At 40.1% G+C, this 16,721-nt stretch overlaps 3 protein-coding genes across 3 annotated transcripts; 1 reads left to right on the top strand and 2 right to left on the bottom strand.

Annotated features, from left to right (window-relative positions):
- Positions 1–179: 179 nt before the first annotated feature.
- Positions 180–4,202, bottom strand: dmc1 (DNA meiotic recombinase 1). Its single transcript, XM_079372408.1, has 13 exons — positions 3,887–4,202; positions 3,289–3,333; positions 3,057–3,203; positions 2,826–2,908; positions 2,589–2,641; positions 2,454–2,495; positions 2,275–2,347; positions 1,982–2,073; positions 1,775–1,848; positions 1,485–1,599; positions 1,274–1,334; positions 1,048–1,164; positions 180–316 (listed from the first exon to the last, which is right to left on the bottom strand). The coding sequence occupies exons 1-13, from the start codon at positions 3,935–3,937 to the stop codon at positions 247–249; spliced, it is 1,023 nt and encodes a 340-aa protein (XP_079228534.1). The 5' UTR covers positions 3,938–4,202; the 3' UTR covers positions 180–246.
- Positions 4,203–5,109: 907 nt separating this feature from the next.
- On the bottom strand, positions 5,110–7,895 carry tomm22 (translocase of outer mitochondrial membrane 22 homolog (yeast)). The gene is made up of 4 exons (XM_079372071.1): positions 7,579–7,895; positions 6,664–6,782; positions 6,332–6,449; positions 5,110–6,243 (listed from the first exon to the last, which is right to left on the bottom strand). The coding sequence occupies exons 1-4, from the start codon at positions 7,666–7,668 to the stop codon at positions 6,169–6,171; spliced, it is 402 nt and encodes a 133-aa protein (XP_079228197.1). The 5' UTR covers positions 7,669–7,895; the 3' UTR covers positions 5,110–6,168.
- A 1,326-nt stretch (positions 7,896–9,221) lies between these two features.
- maff (v-maf avian musculoaponeurotic fibrosarcoma oncogene homolog F) lies at positions 9,222–15,070 on the top strand. Its single transcript, XM_079334482.1, is given in 4 exon segments — positions 9,222–9,443; positions 12,094–12,096; positions 12,098–12,188; positions 12,299–15,070. Coding segments are annotated over 4 exon segments (627 nt in total). The 5' UTR covers positions 9,222–9,354; the 3' UTR covers positions 12,743–15,070.
- Positions 15,071–16,721: the final 1,651 nt, after the last annotated feature.

The raw sequence follows: 16,721 nt of genomic DNA, 5'->3' as shown, positions 1-16,721 counted from the left end.
AATTAAAAGAAAAGATAACCAACTTCTTTCTTTTTTGGGTGTTTTTATTTTTTTTCTGAAACACTGGAAACATAACCCAAAATAAAAAGAAGAAATGCATCAAGAATCTATCACACGGTAACTTTAAGACATTTCAATAAGTTATAAAAAAACGAATAAATAAGTTAATTACTTTTAAAAAAAATGTTAATTACATTAAATAGTCAGGAACCATTAACTGTGATAACTTCTTTCTTTCTCCATCCTCTATTCTTTGGCGTCAGTAACTCCTCCAGGGCTGATGGCGAAAGTGGCCTCGTTCTCGGGCATGTCGGGACTAAAGGACAGCAGAAAGAAATGTGAGCGTTCACTTTAAAGTCAGAGTCAGATACAAATACTTTATGATTAAGTCTTTTAGAAAACTGTACGTCATACTTTTGTAAATAAACGTTAAAGTGAAGTAAACCGCCTGCCTGTGGTTTTGTGATATGAGACACTTTATCTCATATCTCTTTAAAGAACCACTCCGAAGGCAAAGGCCATCTTAGAAGACCCTCAGCCCCCCCTGCATGCAGAGTGTAGACTTCTGCCGACAGGACAGAGGTTCATTTGTGTTAGGAGGTCAAACTAACAGATCTCTGAGGTCGTCTGTCCCGTCAGCTGTTTGGTTTTTAAATAAGCTGCAGGCATTGTTTCCTGTCCACTTTTACTTTGGACTGTCGGTCTTTGTGTCCCTTATCTCACTCACGGCCATCATGAAGATTTCCATATCATGTTTTATGTGTCTGTATTTATGTCATTGTACTGTTTTTATTGCCTGTATAGACCTCAAACCAAACTGCACCTCTGGGACATTGAAGAATTTACAAATTCAAAATCTATTTTGTAAGTGAAAATAACTTAGCCTGCTTATTTAATCTTTCAACATGGCAATAGGAAATGGAGCTTTCAATTCAAGATGAAATCCTCAAGTGTTTAAGAAATCTTTTTGGGGGAAATCTCACTCTTAGAAATGTGATATTGTTTGAAATATAAACGTGTATTTTATGGGTCACTGGAAAAAACTACCTGTCAAATATCTTTGCTATTCTCATCTCGCCACGTCCCTTCCTCAAGCTGATGCGAGTGGTGGAGGCGTGGGCTAAAATATGCCCTCCGATTGGCTTCTTGGGATCAGCCTGAAACCTTAAAAAGGGAGGAAGAAATGAGAGAAACATTAAATCGAAGCTTGTCAGCAAAAACAACAGGATGTGATTTATAATTCTCTGTAATGACAGAATTTTCCGTCTCTTACGTCATCCCTGCCCCGGGATCTGCCGTCATTTGGTTGGTGATAAACACGGCTACGTTGTACTCTTAAAAAAAACAAAAACATAAATCAGCAGCAAATAAGATTGACAGGAAAAACCAGAGAACTATTTTAAGGGTCATTACTGCACATTTGAGGTCATCGTGTGTTCAAGATGAATGGCTGGTAATTGTGCAAGCACATTCCTGGATCAGACCTTCAGAGATCTTCTGCAGTCTGGAGAGCATCTGAGCCAGTTTCTGCTGCCGCTCGGCGAGCTCACCTCGACCAGAAAAGTCCACTCTGAATAAAGCCATGATGGAGTCGATGATCTGGCAACACAGACAAACAGACAAGGAGACGATTGGGAAAACTACTCTACACTTTGTAGTTCAATAAAATAAAATAAAAGTAACATTTTATGTCCCCTAATATTTTTAAAGATTTGTAAGTCAAACCAAATAAATGATGTTGAGACATGTTTTTAAAGTGTTTCATTTAATTCACCAACAACTTGAACGTTCCTCCTTCTTCATGGAATTTAGCTGCTACAAAGTCCAATAGCTCCATCTGGTGTTCGCCTGAAAGACAACACAGCACATCAACACTTTACACACCAAACTATTGCAACCTTTGCCTGGAGATGACTTCTTTAGCTTTGCACACCAACAGAAAAGAAAGTGTCTGATTTCTAAATGAACCAAATCGTCATACTGGTGTAGGCCCGGGCGTAAAGCACGTTGTCAAGCACAGCGTCGTGGTCAACATTGAACCTGTCGGCGATGTCTCTCAGTCTGTCTGGACGGCTGGAACGAAGCAGGTACAAGTCAAGGATCATTTGAAACACAACAATAAGAAACAACAACAGTGTCTGCATACTGTCGAAGAACAAAAGTGAGTCCTTAACCTCTTTGTTTTGAATGTTGTTTAATCTGAACATGTCTGGACTCATTTACGGGCTAACGCGTCGACTGAAGTGGTTTTGTGGCCGTTCACTGTGAGGATACAAAGTGTTCTCTGTGTCAATGAAGATTATTTTCCCTCCTGAGTAGCCGTCCTCTCCTGGCAGCTGAGCAGTGACTACAAAAAAAACACAGAATCATTTTAATATATTGTATATTAAAATTGTTCTGTTTTTTTTTGTTATCAATCCCATAAGAAGAGCTACACAAAGCTCTTTACTCACCACAGAGCGTGTGAGACAGCTGTGTTTTCCCAGTGCGAAACTCTGAAGGATAAAATAATGTTAGGGACTTTAGATGGAGTGAAATTCAATGAGGAAGTTAATCACATAAAAATGATTTTAAGTTGGACCTCTCACCTCCAAAGGCCTCTGTGATGGCCATACTCTCCATACCTCCACCCAAAAGTTTACTGCAAAGAGAAATATTGATGTTTAAGCACAAAAACGGATGCTTTTGTTGTTTAATCACTTTGCAAGAAAAAGTCCTATGCATGAAATATCCAAAACATATCTTCATATTTGAACATTTAAACTCAAAGATGTTGTTTTGAATCAAGATATCTTCCACTTGAAAGATGCGGTAAAGAGCTTAACTCAAACTCCTGGCTCCCCGTCGTGATGTGAAACACCTGCTTCCTCCTCGTACTGTACTCGAAGGCGGTCTGGAAACCGACATTCTGTAGCGTAAAGAAAAACAAGTCAAACACTGACAAAAAGGACTGAGAGGTATTTTATGTCACAAGTGATTCTGTCGTATAGCCGTCAGAATAAAGTAGCATGGACTGAAGGATGACTTAATATCCAGAGAAGGAATCGTAACCTCACCAGCATTTTCCCAGCTGCCTCCTTGATTTTTTCCACTTTTGCCTCAGACAGGCCCTTGATGTTGCACAGGGCTTTACGAGTAGTCATCTGGATACCCTTCACCGTGCAGATACCCACCGACTTCATCTTCTTGATATCCGCCACATTCTGCAATATTAAGACCAGAGTGGTGCTCACTTTGATCTTGTGTGGAAAAACTCTGAGCTTGTTTCCGATCGGCTGTTTTACTCACAATGCCGTGTTTCTGCAGGAGGTCGATGTCTTGGAAGAAGGACTCCTGTGAGAAAACAGAAAATCTACATTAGCTAGTTCTTATTGAATAACCTAAAGTGAACACATTCAACCTTTGAAACCACTGTAGCATCATCATGATGTGACTTAGGAATTATTTCTAAATCTGAATATGACACAAGTGTCATAGAGTTTGTCCATATATTATTTTGATTAAAACATCTACTGAGCTAGTATAGTATAGTTCAGTATACAGTACAGTGGTGTAGTATAGTCTCCACTGGGTAAACCCACTTCTAAATCTCCTCTGATTCACACCAATGATTGGTTGATTTTAGGAAGGTGAAGAGATGACTCTTCCTACACAGTCTCTAATTTGCTGGTAATAATTGCATACTAGTCAATTAAAGAGACAGTGTAGGATCATCTTCACCTTCCAAAAAGTGGCAGCACACGAAAAATAGAGTCAATCAATTATTGGTGTGAATCAGATGAGATTTAGAAATGGATGTACTTTATGGAGACTGAAAAATAAAGGTCTATACGCAGCACTTTGATCATACACTTCTTACTACATTACTGGAGATTTGGTAACTCACCTCATCATCTTGGTAACTTTCTTCAACAACTTGATCCTCGGAAGCTTTCATTTTTTAATGTATTGAGGGTTAAATCTTTCACAGTAAAATTAAGTTAAGATGAGCTAAATTAACTAGCATTTAGCCACAATCGCTAATTTCACTAGAAAGTTAACTGTTCACTCTTTCTCTGACCTTTCAGCAACCTTAAAGAGTGTGGAAATACAAACTATAAATAAGGCTTGTCCAACAACTTTCACTCAAAAAATGAGCAAATATATCGCTATACTGACTTACTAAGTGTTCTTATTTTACAGGTTGAATCTTTATCTATTTGTGAAATAGAAATAGCTCGCGCGCGACAACTGGCGGGAATAATTCGTCAGATGCTTTCAATGACAGTCGGAACATTTTACATTCATGAACCATGGAAGTATTGTATTACAATACCCAGAGCGTAAACTGTTACAAGCTTAAAGGTTTTCTTTTAAAAGCATTTAAGTCCATGCGGCAATGATACTTGATGAGAACACCATGAAATTATTTTTAGATAATCCGAGTTCTCTATACTTTTTTCTAAAATTAAGAGACCATGTTCGCCTTTTTACCCAGGACTACAAGCTGACGAAAGAGCAGTGAACGTAGCACTGGAGACATTTTGTTCTAATATTTGAAAGCGTGGGTATATATGCTTGAGCACATCATAGACTGAAAAATTAATAATTTATATTCATTGAAGTTGCTTTGCCCAGCTGTGTTCGCTCAGCACAGTTGTCACAATATTTAAGCCTTCAGTTTTATCACTGCAGACTTGATTAATATCTGAAACTTGTGCTATGAAGTTTAAATGTAGAGATGGTAAATGGCCTTTGACCTGTATAGTGCTTTTTCCATCCTCTGAATGCTGAAAGCACTTTTACACTGCAGGTCACACACTGATCATAGACTATATAAAACAAAATATATAAAGCATCATATTCACCCCATTCACACTCATTTATACGATAACGACTAAGCAACTTAGTAGTCTAGTGTCTTTCCCAAGGGTACATCCAACCCTCTGACTTTTAGTTTGATGACACTACAACTGAGTGAAACTCTTTAAAGAAAAATATATAGCTGATATAAGTTGTTTTAGATATGCCTGTGCTAAGCTGATAAATTATTTCACAATATGGCAATGCTTACATGACAGTGAGCTTCAGAAAAAATCACAGAAAATAAGGAAAAAGTAAACACTTGACTTTACACTTGATTTGGAGTTTTAATTACCGCAGTCGTGTTGGAGACAAAACAGAGATGGCTTTGCTTACCCAAGGGGGGGGGGGGGGGGGGGGGGGGGGGGGGGGTAAAGGTTTGTCAGTGATCACGTGTATGACAACAGAGAGTGACAGCCTCTTAAAAAGACTGTGCATGTCAATAAGCATCTTATCTTCATCACAGTCACTTTTGTTAAATAACAGTCATGTTTTCTCTCCTTAATGACAGTTTTTTTTCTATTTCTGATCTTGCTAATTGAAAGTGAAGCGGTCGTTTACTTACAGATTGTGTCGCTGCATTATATGATCCGTGTTTAAAAGCAGAGAAATAATAAAACTAATAAGTGTGGCAGGTTTGAAGTGAGATGCATTGCACTCTACTGTACTTACTGTATGTAGTACACTGAGAAACTGTTTTAAAAAGTGAAACACAGAATACACCACATAGGCTGTCTGTTCTGTAGACATTCTTATGAATGAACAAGCTCCACATGTGCATCGAACCAGTGTTTGAGATGTCCCCAGCATCAGTCATCACAAAGAACGGGAGCCAGCAAACATGATATGACAAAACCTCCAACATACTGCACACGTGTTTTTTTTCCTCAGACCGCCAACATAGACAAAACCTTGGTTACTTCCTAGTTTTTCCTTTGAATGTATCCACCTGTACCTGCTGTCCCCAAAACAACACATTTATATTTATATTGATATCAGTATATATTTAAAAAAGAAAGAAAAGAAAAAAGACAGAAGCCGTGCTCCTGGGAATAAGTCTTTGTATGATGTTAGAGGAAGGAGAGACAGCGAGGGAGAAGGGTTACTAACGCATCATATTCCCCTCCTCCTCCTCCTCCTATACCATTAGCCAATCAGATGCGTCGAGTGAGCAAAATGTTGCACCATTGACATACAGCTTTTTCTTCTTTCACATTTAAATGCCGTTCTTCACTCTTCTCCAAGGTCTCTCTGTCTCCCCTTGTTGCCGGCCATGCGGCATCGCCAGCAGTGGATCTCAGGTTCGTTTTGGCTCCTCATTGTTTCTCACATCTTGCCAGGTGCAGGAGGCATCATGCCCGGCATCCCACCAGACATTCCGGTGTTGGGCCCCAGCAGGATCTGGAACAGAAAGAGCGAGCCATTCAGGTTCTCTGCAGATGTTTATGTTATGGACAGCACAGTAACGCTCACTCAGATGAACACCCACCTGTCTCTGCTGTTGAAGCTGCTGCTGCTCCAGCTGTAGTCTTTCTGTCTCAAACACGACAGGCAGCACCAGGATCATGAAGGAGGTAGTGCCCACCCAGAGCGCAGAGCGGGAAAAACTGGCAGAAGAAAAAAAACGATTAATTTCCAAGAAAAAAATAATGCATCGCCGTTGGGAATGAGCATCCTTCTTAAAGGACTAGAAAAAAATCCAAATGTATTCAATGTTTGCTGTTAAGATCAAACCCACTTACAATGAGTCAATCGCTTTCTCTATTGAGCTACAATGGTTTTCAGCTAATGAAATCATCAAGTTAAAAAAAGTAGACATACCTGTAAAACTTCTTTGCCAGTGAGACTGAGCAGTGTGCAGACACCTCAGCAGCTGTGCGAACCGTGTCAGGAAACATCTCCGTCAGGCCCCACAACCTCTCCATCAACGTCTCATCCAGCTAAAGGAGATTAAAAAAACAATATCTGAATCTTTTTCGCAAAAAAAACTGAAAATTAGAAATCAAGAAGTAGAAAGAAACTGACAATTTGACCACGATTTCCTAATTAGAGTACAGATCGCCAATCTCTCATTAAAGTTCAACACTTAATTAAAATAGACAGAACTCCAGGGATGTAAATACATCAATTCAAAGGTGTCAAGCTTCACATTGGTACTCTGAAAAATAAATCTCAAAAACACTGAGTGTCAGCATCTGCAGAGAAAGATTTAAAATTGAGGATGAACATTTTGTCTTCAACTAGGCAGAAAATGAATAAGAGGTGGGAAGGTAACGGACGAGACAAAAACTTTGTGGAAGTGTTAAAAGAAGACGGAGAACTACGCAAATAACACAACCAACATGATGCAGCATTTAATGGACACCTCAATGAGAAGCTCCAATCACCTCTTCTTGATAAGAGAAAAATAATAACATTAAAAGACCAAACCACCCTGACATGCAGGTTAGGATCATCTGTCTACAGTCTCATTTAGTAAAATAAATCGTGAGAATCGTATCGTTGAGTTAATGGTTACATCCCTACAGAACAAAAAAGATGTGGTTCATTTGTCACAAACATGAGAGTCTGGTCCCTGCAGACAGATGGCTGCTTAGCTGGATAGTTTAGCCTCCAGACAGCCATGAAAGCTAGTCATGGTTATCCAGACTAACCGGAAACAACAGGGAGACTTTTTGTTCAATTGCATTCTTCTATTTTATTTCAAAGTTACCCAACAATGACTGGCATACGTACATCTTCATCTTCATCGTCGTCAATCTCGTCCTCGGGGGGCCGGGTAGCCACCGGGCCCGAGGCCGGGGAAAGCTCTTCGATTGCGGCCATGTAGTCTCGTGCTCAGCCGGTCCGTCTGGTTCGGGGTCAGCTGTGTGCGCGCGGCTCAGATACAGAACCGGATACTTCGTTCAGTTTATTAATGATGATCGCAAACCTTCAGGTTTTATCAAAACTCGAGCTTGAAGGCTTGCATTGACTCAACGACAGTCTGAGGTCACAGTGAGAAAGCGTGATGCTTCTCAGGGAGGAAGAGGCGGATTACGAGTGTAGCAGGGCAGAGGTCACTTTGTACTTTCCCGAAAATAAACTGCGCCCCCTACCGGAGTGGCTGAATCATAACTGTTTTTTTTTTCTTCTGTTTTCTGCTTTCTGTTGATAGTAGTAGTAGATATTCCTTAAGAGGCCAGAGGTCTCCAACCCTTTTTTAAGGATGGGACGTACTTTCAAAAAGAAGAAGATGCAACCTACTTCTAGTCCCCTTTTTTGTTTTGTCTTAGTGTATATTAGCACATTTTAATATGTATATATGCTTACCTTTAATAAGAATTCTTACACTGCATGCTGTCGGCCAGCTTATTGTAATTTGTTTAGACAGATCTGAAGTTGTAGAAAGTAGATTGTGGTTTTGTTTATGCATAGGGTAGATTCTTTCATTTTCTTTCATTTATTTTTTCATATTTTAGATTTGCTTGGTGAGCTACTTACCTCGTTGGAGACCCTGCCCTAATGTAATTATTGTCTATCCTTGAGTAATATGTGGGTTTAATTGTCACTATTATTATTAACTATAATTAATTGCAATAAAGTATGTGTACTTATGAATTTGTGTGTTTACATGTATGTGTGTATACAGTATGTATATGCGTGTGTATTTAGTTTTTTTCTGTAATTGTGTAATTCATATCACTTTGTTGATTTCTCTTAAGAGGTGAGGTCCCTTAGCCTGTTGGCTTCTTGACCTCTCCTGACACACCCTTTACATTTTTAATTCCTATCTGTTTTTTTCTTTTATTCTGCTGAATTAATAACTGTTATACATTTGCGTGTTACTTAAGGCTTGAACACTTTATTGAATGTAAAACATTTCCTTGAATGGGAAATCAATTAAGTTGATCTTTAACCGGTGGTGACTGCATAGAGTAAATAAAGAAAGAGTAACACAACAATGTATTGACCTGTTTTGTATGAGGCAATTCAGCTTTTACCGTTTGTAATGTTCTGCCAAAGCAGTAATAATGTACTCTGACAAAACAAGAAGGGATACAACGTTTTGGCTTTATTGTTATCAGCTCTCTTCTGCTCTTGACATAAATTCACTCATTATTTGTACTGTATACTTTAAAATACTCTTGTTTATGTTATATGTTTATTAGATAAATAAGAAATGCATGTGGCTCCTCATAGAAATGTTTCAATAGATTATGTTAATATCATATTGTTAATATCATTATAATTATTATGATGATGATTATTAGTAACGTGTCGCCCTCGTGTGGCTGATAAAGTTAACGTATGTCTGTGAAGTGTAAGTGTGAGCCACACTCCCCTCCTCCTCTTTTCCAGCGAAGTTGTTGTTGCTGGAAAAAGTGAAGGGGGGCCGGTCATGGAAAAGTTTTAGGATTCAGGGATTCCTTGTTTACATCCTTTTCGGAGTACGCCGCGCGCGCTGGGGGCGGGGTTGGCTCCGCCCTCATTCTTCAGGCCTGACGTCATTGTCGCCTGTGTTTTTTATGAATGAAGGAATCCAACCTCAGAAAGCGGCGGAGTAATTCCGGGAAAAGGCGGACTGACATTTTGTCGCCAGAGTCGCTTCGACACAGCAGGTAAAATATGATCTTTTTTAACAGAATATTTAACTTGTATTATTCAGCTTGATTTATTTTAAAGGGGGGCACAAAAAAGGACCTGGGGGACTAACCAACCAAAGCGAGGACAAGTGAGCAGGCAGCTGTTTGCTTTAATCTCCTTTAGCTCGAGGGAGCCGTTGTTGCTAGGTGCTAACGGTTAACGTTACTAGCATGTTTACGATGATACGGATTATTTCTTCACATTCACGCTTATATACTCGTAACATTTAACTGTCAGGGGCGCGTCTCACTTCCTTATTTGACTGTTTGTTTTGTAACTATTTAAACTGGTTATTTAAAGCCTTACTAAAATGGATGTCGAGGGGCACTCGTGATGGCTGTTTACTATCGCAGCAGAGCTTTTTTGACTCGAGGCTGGTCGTCTCCTCTCCCTGGAAGGAAACGGCTGGTTTCTTGACGTAGCTAAATACAATTTCCAGGAGTGGCATGTATTCGCCATTTCCTAATTAATCACAAAATGTAAAAAAATAAAAAATAACAGATTTTTGTTGGAAGTGTTGCGTTCACTTGTTGCGTTACTCTGAATCAGTATGTCCTCTAAAGAGATATTTATAGTGAAGTATGGACCTGGATATGCTGCGATATTCGTATTAATAAAGAAGTAGATGGTTTCTGCTGTTTGTTTTTTTTCTTCCTGGGTTCAGACCGCCTGAAAGCCTCCCGGTTTATTGCTGAATCACTCTGACTTTACGAAACACACGGCGGTCTGCTCGGTTTAGTCCACCGGCGACTTGGACGCAGCCTCCACTTCCCACGCCTGTCGGGAAATGTAGTTTATTCTCAGCAACTACAGACCATTATAACAGCTGTTTTATTTACCCTCTATTTTCCAGAACCTTCTTCACAGTCGTTGTTGGCCTACTTTTACTGCCTTTCCTATTTACTACTCAAAGACAACACCTAAAACCTTGTTTTTATTTAACAGTAGACTCCAGGTTAAGTACAGGAGTATACAACACATTAAAAATACCTCTTTAATTTCTATCATAACCTCAACTGAGGCTTTCTAAGTGTTTTTAAGTATGTACCTCCCAAGAAAACAAGTTAAATTCAAAATGACCATTAGATGTGTATTGTCATTGTACAAGTACAACAAAATACTGTCAGAGCAATCCACTAGATGCCATATCAAAAATCTACACAACACTATAACCACATTTACAAATAAGAATATGGATCAATAATGCAGTATAGATAGACAATATGCAGTTAAATATATAAGTTCAAAGCATCATGGGCTGAATAAATGTTAGAAAAAATTCAAAATGACTGGAAAGTAATTCCCATTTAACAAGCCGAACACAAAGACTTTCTGACAGAAAGGGGGTTTTCCCTTACCACATGACCTTAACCTCAACATTTTATTGTTGATGGATAAATCTTGTCAAAGATCACGAATACAGTCTGTCTGTCACCCAGCGATGTAAAGGAGTGGGTGTTCAAATGAAGTTTCAGGCAACCTTATCTAGTCTCCATCTAATAGAGCATGGTGTGAACTTTAAAGCAAACTGGTGACTCCTATGTGTCAATTATGCATATTTAGCATTCTTGTTTGTGGCATTTAACAAAAAAAAAAAAAAGAAATCCGATGTTGCATTGAAGTGAAAGTGAGAGCGGTCACTTTCTGAAAGCTATGTGGGAAAACCCCAAGTGCTAATGATGTCAAGGGAAAACATGGCAGCAGACTTGTTGAAAAATTTAGATATTTTTTTGGCTTTGCAGTTTACAGGTGTGTCTGCTCATTATCAGCATCTTAAGGCCAGAATGGAGGTGAAATATATATATATATAGCTCAAATGGCTTCAAGCTAAAGTGCAGAGTCATCTCACAGACACGGCAGTGATGTGCAGCGCAGGGCAAAAACAACCAAGTCATCAAGAGGGGAAAAAAACGCAGGTCAAATTGGTCCAAATAAATGTTGGACTTTGATCCCAAACAACATCTGAGAGTGTAGGAAGTCTCTCCGCGGTGTGTGGAAACTTGTGAAGCAAGTAGAACGGGAGCAAACCTCCAAATAAAGCAGTGAAGGCGGTGCAGACTTAAATAAACACTCTTACTGCTGTTATTACATCTTACTGGAAGCTGCAATTTAAGTCTGTGTAAACAATGTTGGCGTTTTAGTCATACCGAATGATTTTTTTTTTTAAGGTTTCAGCTGTTTTCCACATGAAAATAATTTTTGCTTAAATGTTTCCTGAAACTGTGAGAAATGTATCTCACCCAAAGAGCTGCATGTGATCAGACACTTTCACAATAAAACTTTTGAGCCGTTAGTGTTGTGTTGACAAGAGGAAGTGTTGTGGGGATTGGTTAGGACACCTGCTTTGAGCAACTAAAGGGCAGACACATGATAACTTCCTCCTCACAATTCCAGCGAACAGAGGAAAAAAAAAACATGTTGCTTTCAAAACCTTTCCCTTTCATATGAAACCACCAGCTAATGAGAGAGAGCGTTTTGGAGAAGCTCGACAGAGCACAGGGTTCTCCTTTTCTTCATCGTGCATGACTGGCTGTCTTGTGAGCGGATGGTAAATGTCAGGCTTGACTTGGGTCACATGTGATAATGTACCTTTGTTGTGTGTTTGTCCTGTTTCTGGTTTTCCAGAGTGTGTAACTGAGTTGGCCGGTGCCTGGGGAGAAAAAAAAAAAGTCTTTGACAGTCCGATCATGACGTCAGAAAGAAACAGCAAAGCCCTAAAGGTAACACACTTCAAGTTTTATCAACAGAAAAAATGTTTCCTTCCCTTTTCTATTTTTGCATTATTTGTCAAACTTCTACTTTCCCGCCTCCTCTCTTCCTCCCTCTTCAGGTGAAGCAGGAATGTGGCGAGAATGTGCCCATGCTGTCGGACAGTGAGCTCATGTCCCTCTCAGTACGAGAGTTGAACCTCCACCTGCGCGGCCTCTCCCGCGATGAGATTCAGAAGCTAAAACAGCGGCGCCGCACTTTAAAGAACCGAGGCTACGCCGCCAGCTGCCGGGTCAAACGCGTCTCCCAGCGCGAGGCGCTGGAGCAGCAGAAAACAGAGCTGCAGAGGGAGGTGGACCGGCTCGGGGTGGAGAACGCGGGCATGAGGAAAGAGCTGGAGGGGCTGGGCGCGCGTCTCGCGGCGCTGCAGAGGTTCGCCCGGGGGTTAGAGGCCGGTGGAGGTCACCTGCTGGCCACCGCCCCCCGCCTCAACACCGCCTCCGTCATCACCATCGTGAAGAGTCCACCACAGCAGCAGCAACAGAGAGAACAGGAGCCGTCCTAGAAGGAGCTGCTGGAACCAGACTGGGGGGGGGGGGCTTACAACCTGCAATGCAAACACACACACACACTTACACACGCGCACACATACAACACACACACGCAAGCTGAGAACAGAAAGACGATATTAGTAGGAAAATACTAAACCCCAGTCTACGTTATGCTTCTATCCCCAATTGTGTAGAATAACGTGCAGGATTCATTCGGACCTGTGTGACGCAGCGTTGACAGGTGTGTGTGTTTGTATGTGTGTGACATCACCTAATAGACAACGACAGAGCAGTTTTCCAAAGCAAAGGCTAGAAACCGTTAAAAAGCATCCAGACCAGTGGAGGTGTCCTCCACTTTAACACGCTGCAGCTTAGTTGACTGAAATGTAACTTAGTGTGTTTAGATATCAAACTTTTAGGATCATGTTGCAAAAGAAACATCACATTCAATGTGAACGAGTCGACTCATCGCACACATGCACAGAAACCTCACACTCATTACTCAGATCCACACAAGATGTACACATTGACTAACCGAACTCTGACTAAAGCCAGACCAACTCTACCAGAGTTACTGCACACCGTCTCCCAGCATGCATCACCTCGTGTCACCTGACCATCGGACGTTTGAGCAGCCTCCTCCAGCTGCACTGTATCTGCATTCCTGGTGCAGTTGTAGCTGCTGGTTGTTTCTTTTATCAGCTCATGTGTCTCTGAGTGAGAGTCCCTTCTGTAAGTCATTAATGAAGAGTTTTTCAGCCTTTGTTTCACTCGATATGTAGGCGAGGTCGTGCCAGAGTGACATATTTACAGCTCTGTTGTAGAAATCAAAAGGAAATGATCACATAAGAGCTCGCGGAAGAAGAAATGATCATTCAGAAAAAGGTTGAGCTGTCATGCATTTGTGGATTATCGACAAACTTTCATAGATTTTTCATACTTTAAGTTTTCACCTGTTTCCACATCTCCCTCCCTCCATCCACGTTCAGGGAGAGCAGATTTGTACTGCTTGTGCACATGCACACATTTCTCACATCAATGCAGTGCCTTCAGTGTATTTTGGAGTGACACAAAAATGTAAAACCTTACAGGAAAAAAAAAAGCAGTTAAAAACGGACTGTAATCACTCCTTCTCCACCGCACATTTCTTCGTCGAGGATCTCCAGATTCTCCTTTTTCTGCTCGGATATAATCCCTCATTTCTCTATCCCTTCCGTGCAGTAACTTTGCTACAGTCTGCTGTGGCTTCCCACTTTTTTCATATCTGCTAGACTTCCAACAACACGTGTTGGTCATTTTGCTAAAAAAAAAGAAAAAAGACGTGTACAAGCAGAATCCCATCTGGTAGGAATTACGCTGGAGGTTCAATGCAAATCCTCTGCATACATTCCCGTTGTGTGTTCTTTTATTTCTATGTGCTGTTGAGAGACGAAGATGTTGAGTGACATTTATCAGAGATATATTCTATATTTTATTTGTATTTAAAGGTAGATATTATGAGAAGACAAGCTAATGAGTGCTGTGATGTTCTATATGTTTTCAGAAGTACTTACTTATAACTAGTCTGGGGATATTCTCTGTCTAATTATTGTGTTGTGTGGCGGAGATGATTAATTTACAAAATGTTAATTATTATTATTATTAGCTATGTAGAAATATGCTCAAAGCCAACGGCCATATTGCTGTATGATGAATTTTGTGTGTGTGTTTTTGCTATGTCTGTCCTGGCTCGTCATCGTGGATTCTTGGAGGGATTTTATTTTTCTATGATGATTTGTTATGATGTTATTTGTCTGAAAAAAATCAACAAGGTCACTTCTGAATTGGCTGATCTGCGAGGATGTTTAAAGGAAAAGTCGGAAGAAAGATTGAGATGGGGGGTGGGGGAAGAGGAGAAGAAGGTTCAGGAGGTGAATGATGGAGAAAGAAAGTAGGAAAGGAAGAAGAGAGAGAGAGAGAGCGGTGGCGCTTTGTTCACTTGAAAACCGCCACCAGCCGAGGAGCGGTGAAGAGATGATCAGACTGTTTTCACGGAGTCACTAAATAGTGCTAGCAATATCATTTCTTATGCAGGCATTGTAACTCGTTAGACCGTGTGGACAAATAACTCCTAAAGATATGAGGCATATATTTAGCTATATGAGTATCAGTGTGGCAAAAGCATTTATTCTCGATATTTTAACGTCTCACTTCTGTCAAACTGTGCTGGATGTTTTGTAATACTCGCAAAACAAAAAATGTTTTTTGTATTTATTACTTGTATTTTTTCTATTGTGAAAATTTAAGTACATTGTCTATTTTATATATTAATTATAATAAATGTTGTACATATTGTACATAAACTGGTGTGTTGGTGGTACATTGGAGGGGACACGTGGCGCTCAAAGGAAGCCGACCTACAGGATGTGTTACACAAGATATCTCTCAGATAAAGAGATAAAAACGTCAGCTTCAACTTTTGTTCTGGTTTTTTGGGGGGTTTTTTAACTACTGTACTCCGACTGTAAGCCATTATTTGTTACGTTAGTTTTTTTTACTCTTAATACGATTCAGGTACATTTTCATCATCATCCAGTACACTTCACAAAACCAGCTGATGTTAGGCATTTTATTATTGTTGTATTTTTGGTTCAGAAGAGAGACGGGGCATATTAGAGTGATGGATGAACATGTTAATATTCTTTGTTAGGAATAACGCCCTGAGGTGTGTCATCTCGTCCTAAATCTGGGCCGTGTGTTTTTATAGTGTTATTGTTACACTGTGGATGAAGCACATATTTAATGCGTAGAGATTTTACATTAATGTGATCTATTCTGATGATCGATCTCACAGCACAAATTAAAGCTCTAAATTTTCCCACTGAGGGATTTTTATGAGACAATCGTAACGTAAACGAGATTATGAGAAATATTGACTACAGATTTGAGATTTAACGCATTTAGAAGCTTCAAGGTAAGTCACTGTTCACTTCTTTACAATAATGAGAGAGAGGAGTGTCTGTTGTGCCAGTCGGTGACTTCTTGTTCATATACCAACTAGGACCCAGACTACCTGGAAAAATAAGACCACCGTATGCACAGAAATCTCTGGATTCACAAACTAAATTAAACCACACTGTGAGTGACACCAGTGGCCTAGTGGTCAGTGTGTACAGAGGCCATAGACTTGCAGGCAGGTGGTCTGGGTTCAAATCTAACTTGCTGCTCCTTTCACATGTAATTCTCTGCTCTCTGACTCGATCCACTGTCCTGTCTCGAAATGAAGACCCGACAAATAATCTACAAACTGCTACACATGGCACCTGAGGGATGTCATTTAAGGTTGATAATGGACACAAACTCCTTGGCTCTAAATATGAGTGTCGTGGTTCACGCTCTGACTATTCCTGTGCTGTTGGGGGAAACATTTCTTTGAGCTTTCAGACATTAAAGTTCCTGTTAGGAGTGTTTAAATACTTCAATATCGATGCCACATTGTGAACAACACTATCAGCATAAAGGATGTCTGACAGAGTGATGCACAACACGCTGCAGAAACAGCCTCTCCTTACATTTTCAACAGCAACGATGCAAAGTGAGAGACATGTTAGACTATTTAAAAAAAAAAAAACAGAATGAGATTTGTTGGTTTTTAGATTAATTAAACGTTAATGTCCACAGGAGGAAATTGGCCTCTGGCAGAAGTGCAGAGAAACATCTCTGTGCACCGTCCAATACACAAGCAAAGCACAAGACAGGACAACCGAGACTTTCACAAGTACTGGACAGCAAAGAGATATTAGGAACTACTTTGTGCTCGAGGGTAAAAGAAACATCTACACAAACTTAAACCAAAGGTCCTCACCACAGCTTTAAGTCAATACAAGCAGTGTTTAGTGGACGTGTTTGGAGCCAAATGTCATCCCTTAATAATCCTTTTAATCCTTTTGTTAATCTCTGTAAAAGTGTTATTGACAGTCTCTGTAAAATGTTTCCCCGAGTATTCAGTGAAAA

This window comes from Symphodus melops (assembly GCF_947650265.1).
Source record: "Symphodus melops genome assembly, chromosome: 21".
In the NCBI taxonomy this organism is placed as follows: domain Eukaryota; kingdom Metazoa; phylum Chordata; class Actinopteri; order Labriformes; family Labridae; genus Symphodus; species Symphodus melops.
This window is presented reverse-complemented; position numbering and strand designations above follow the sequence as displayed.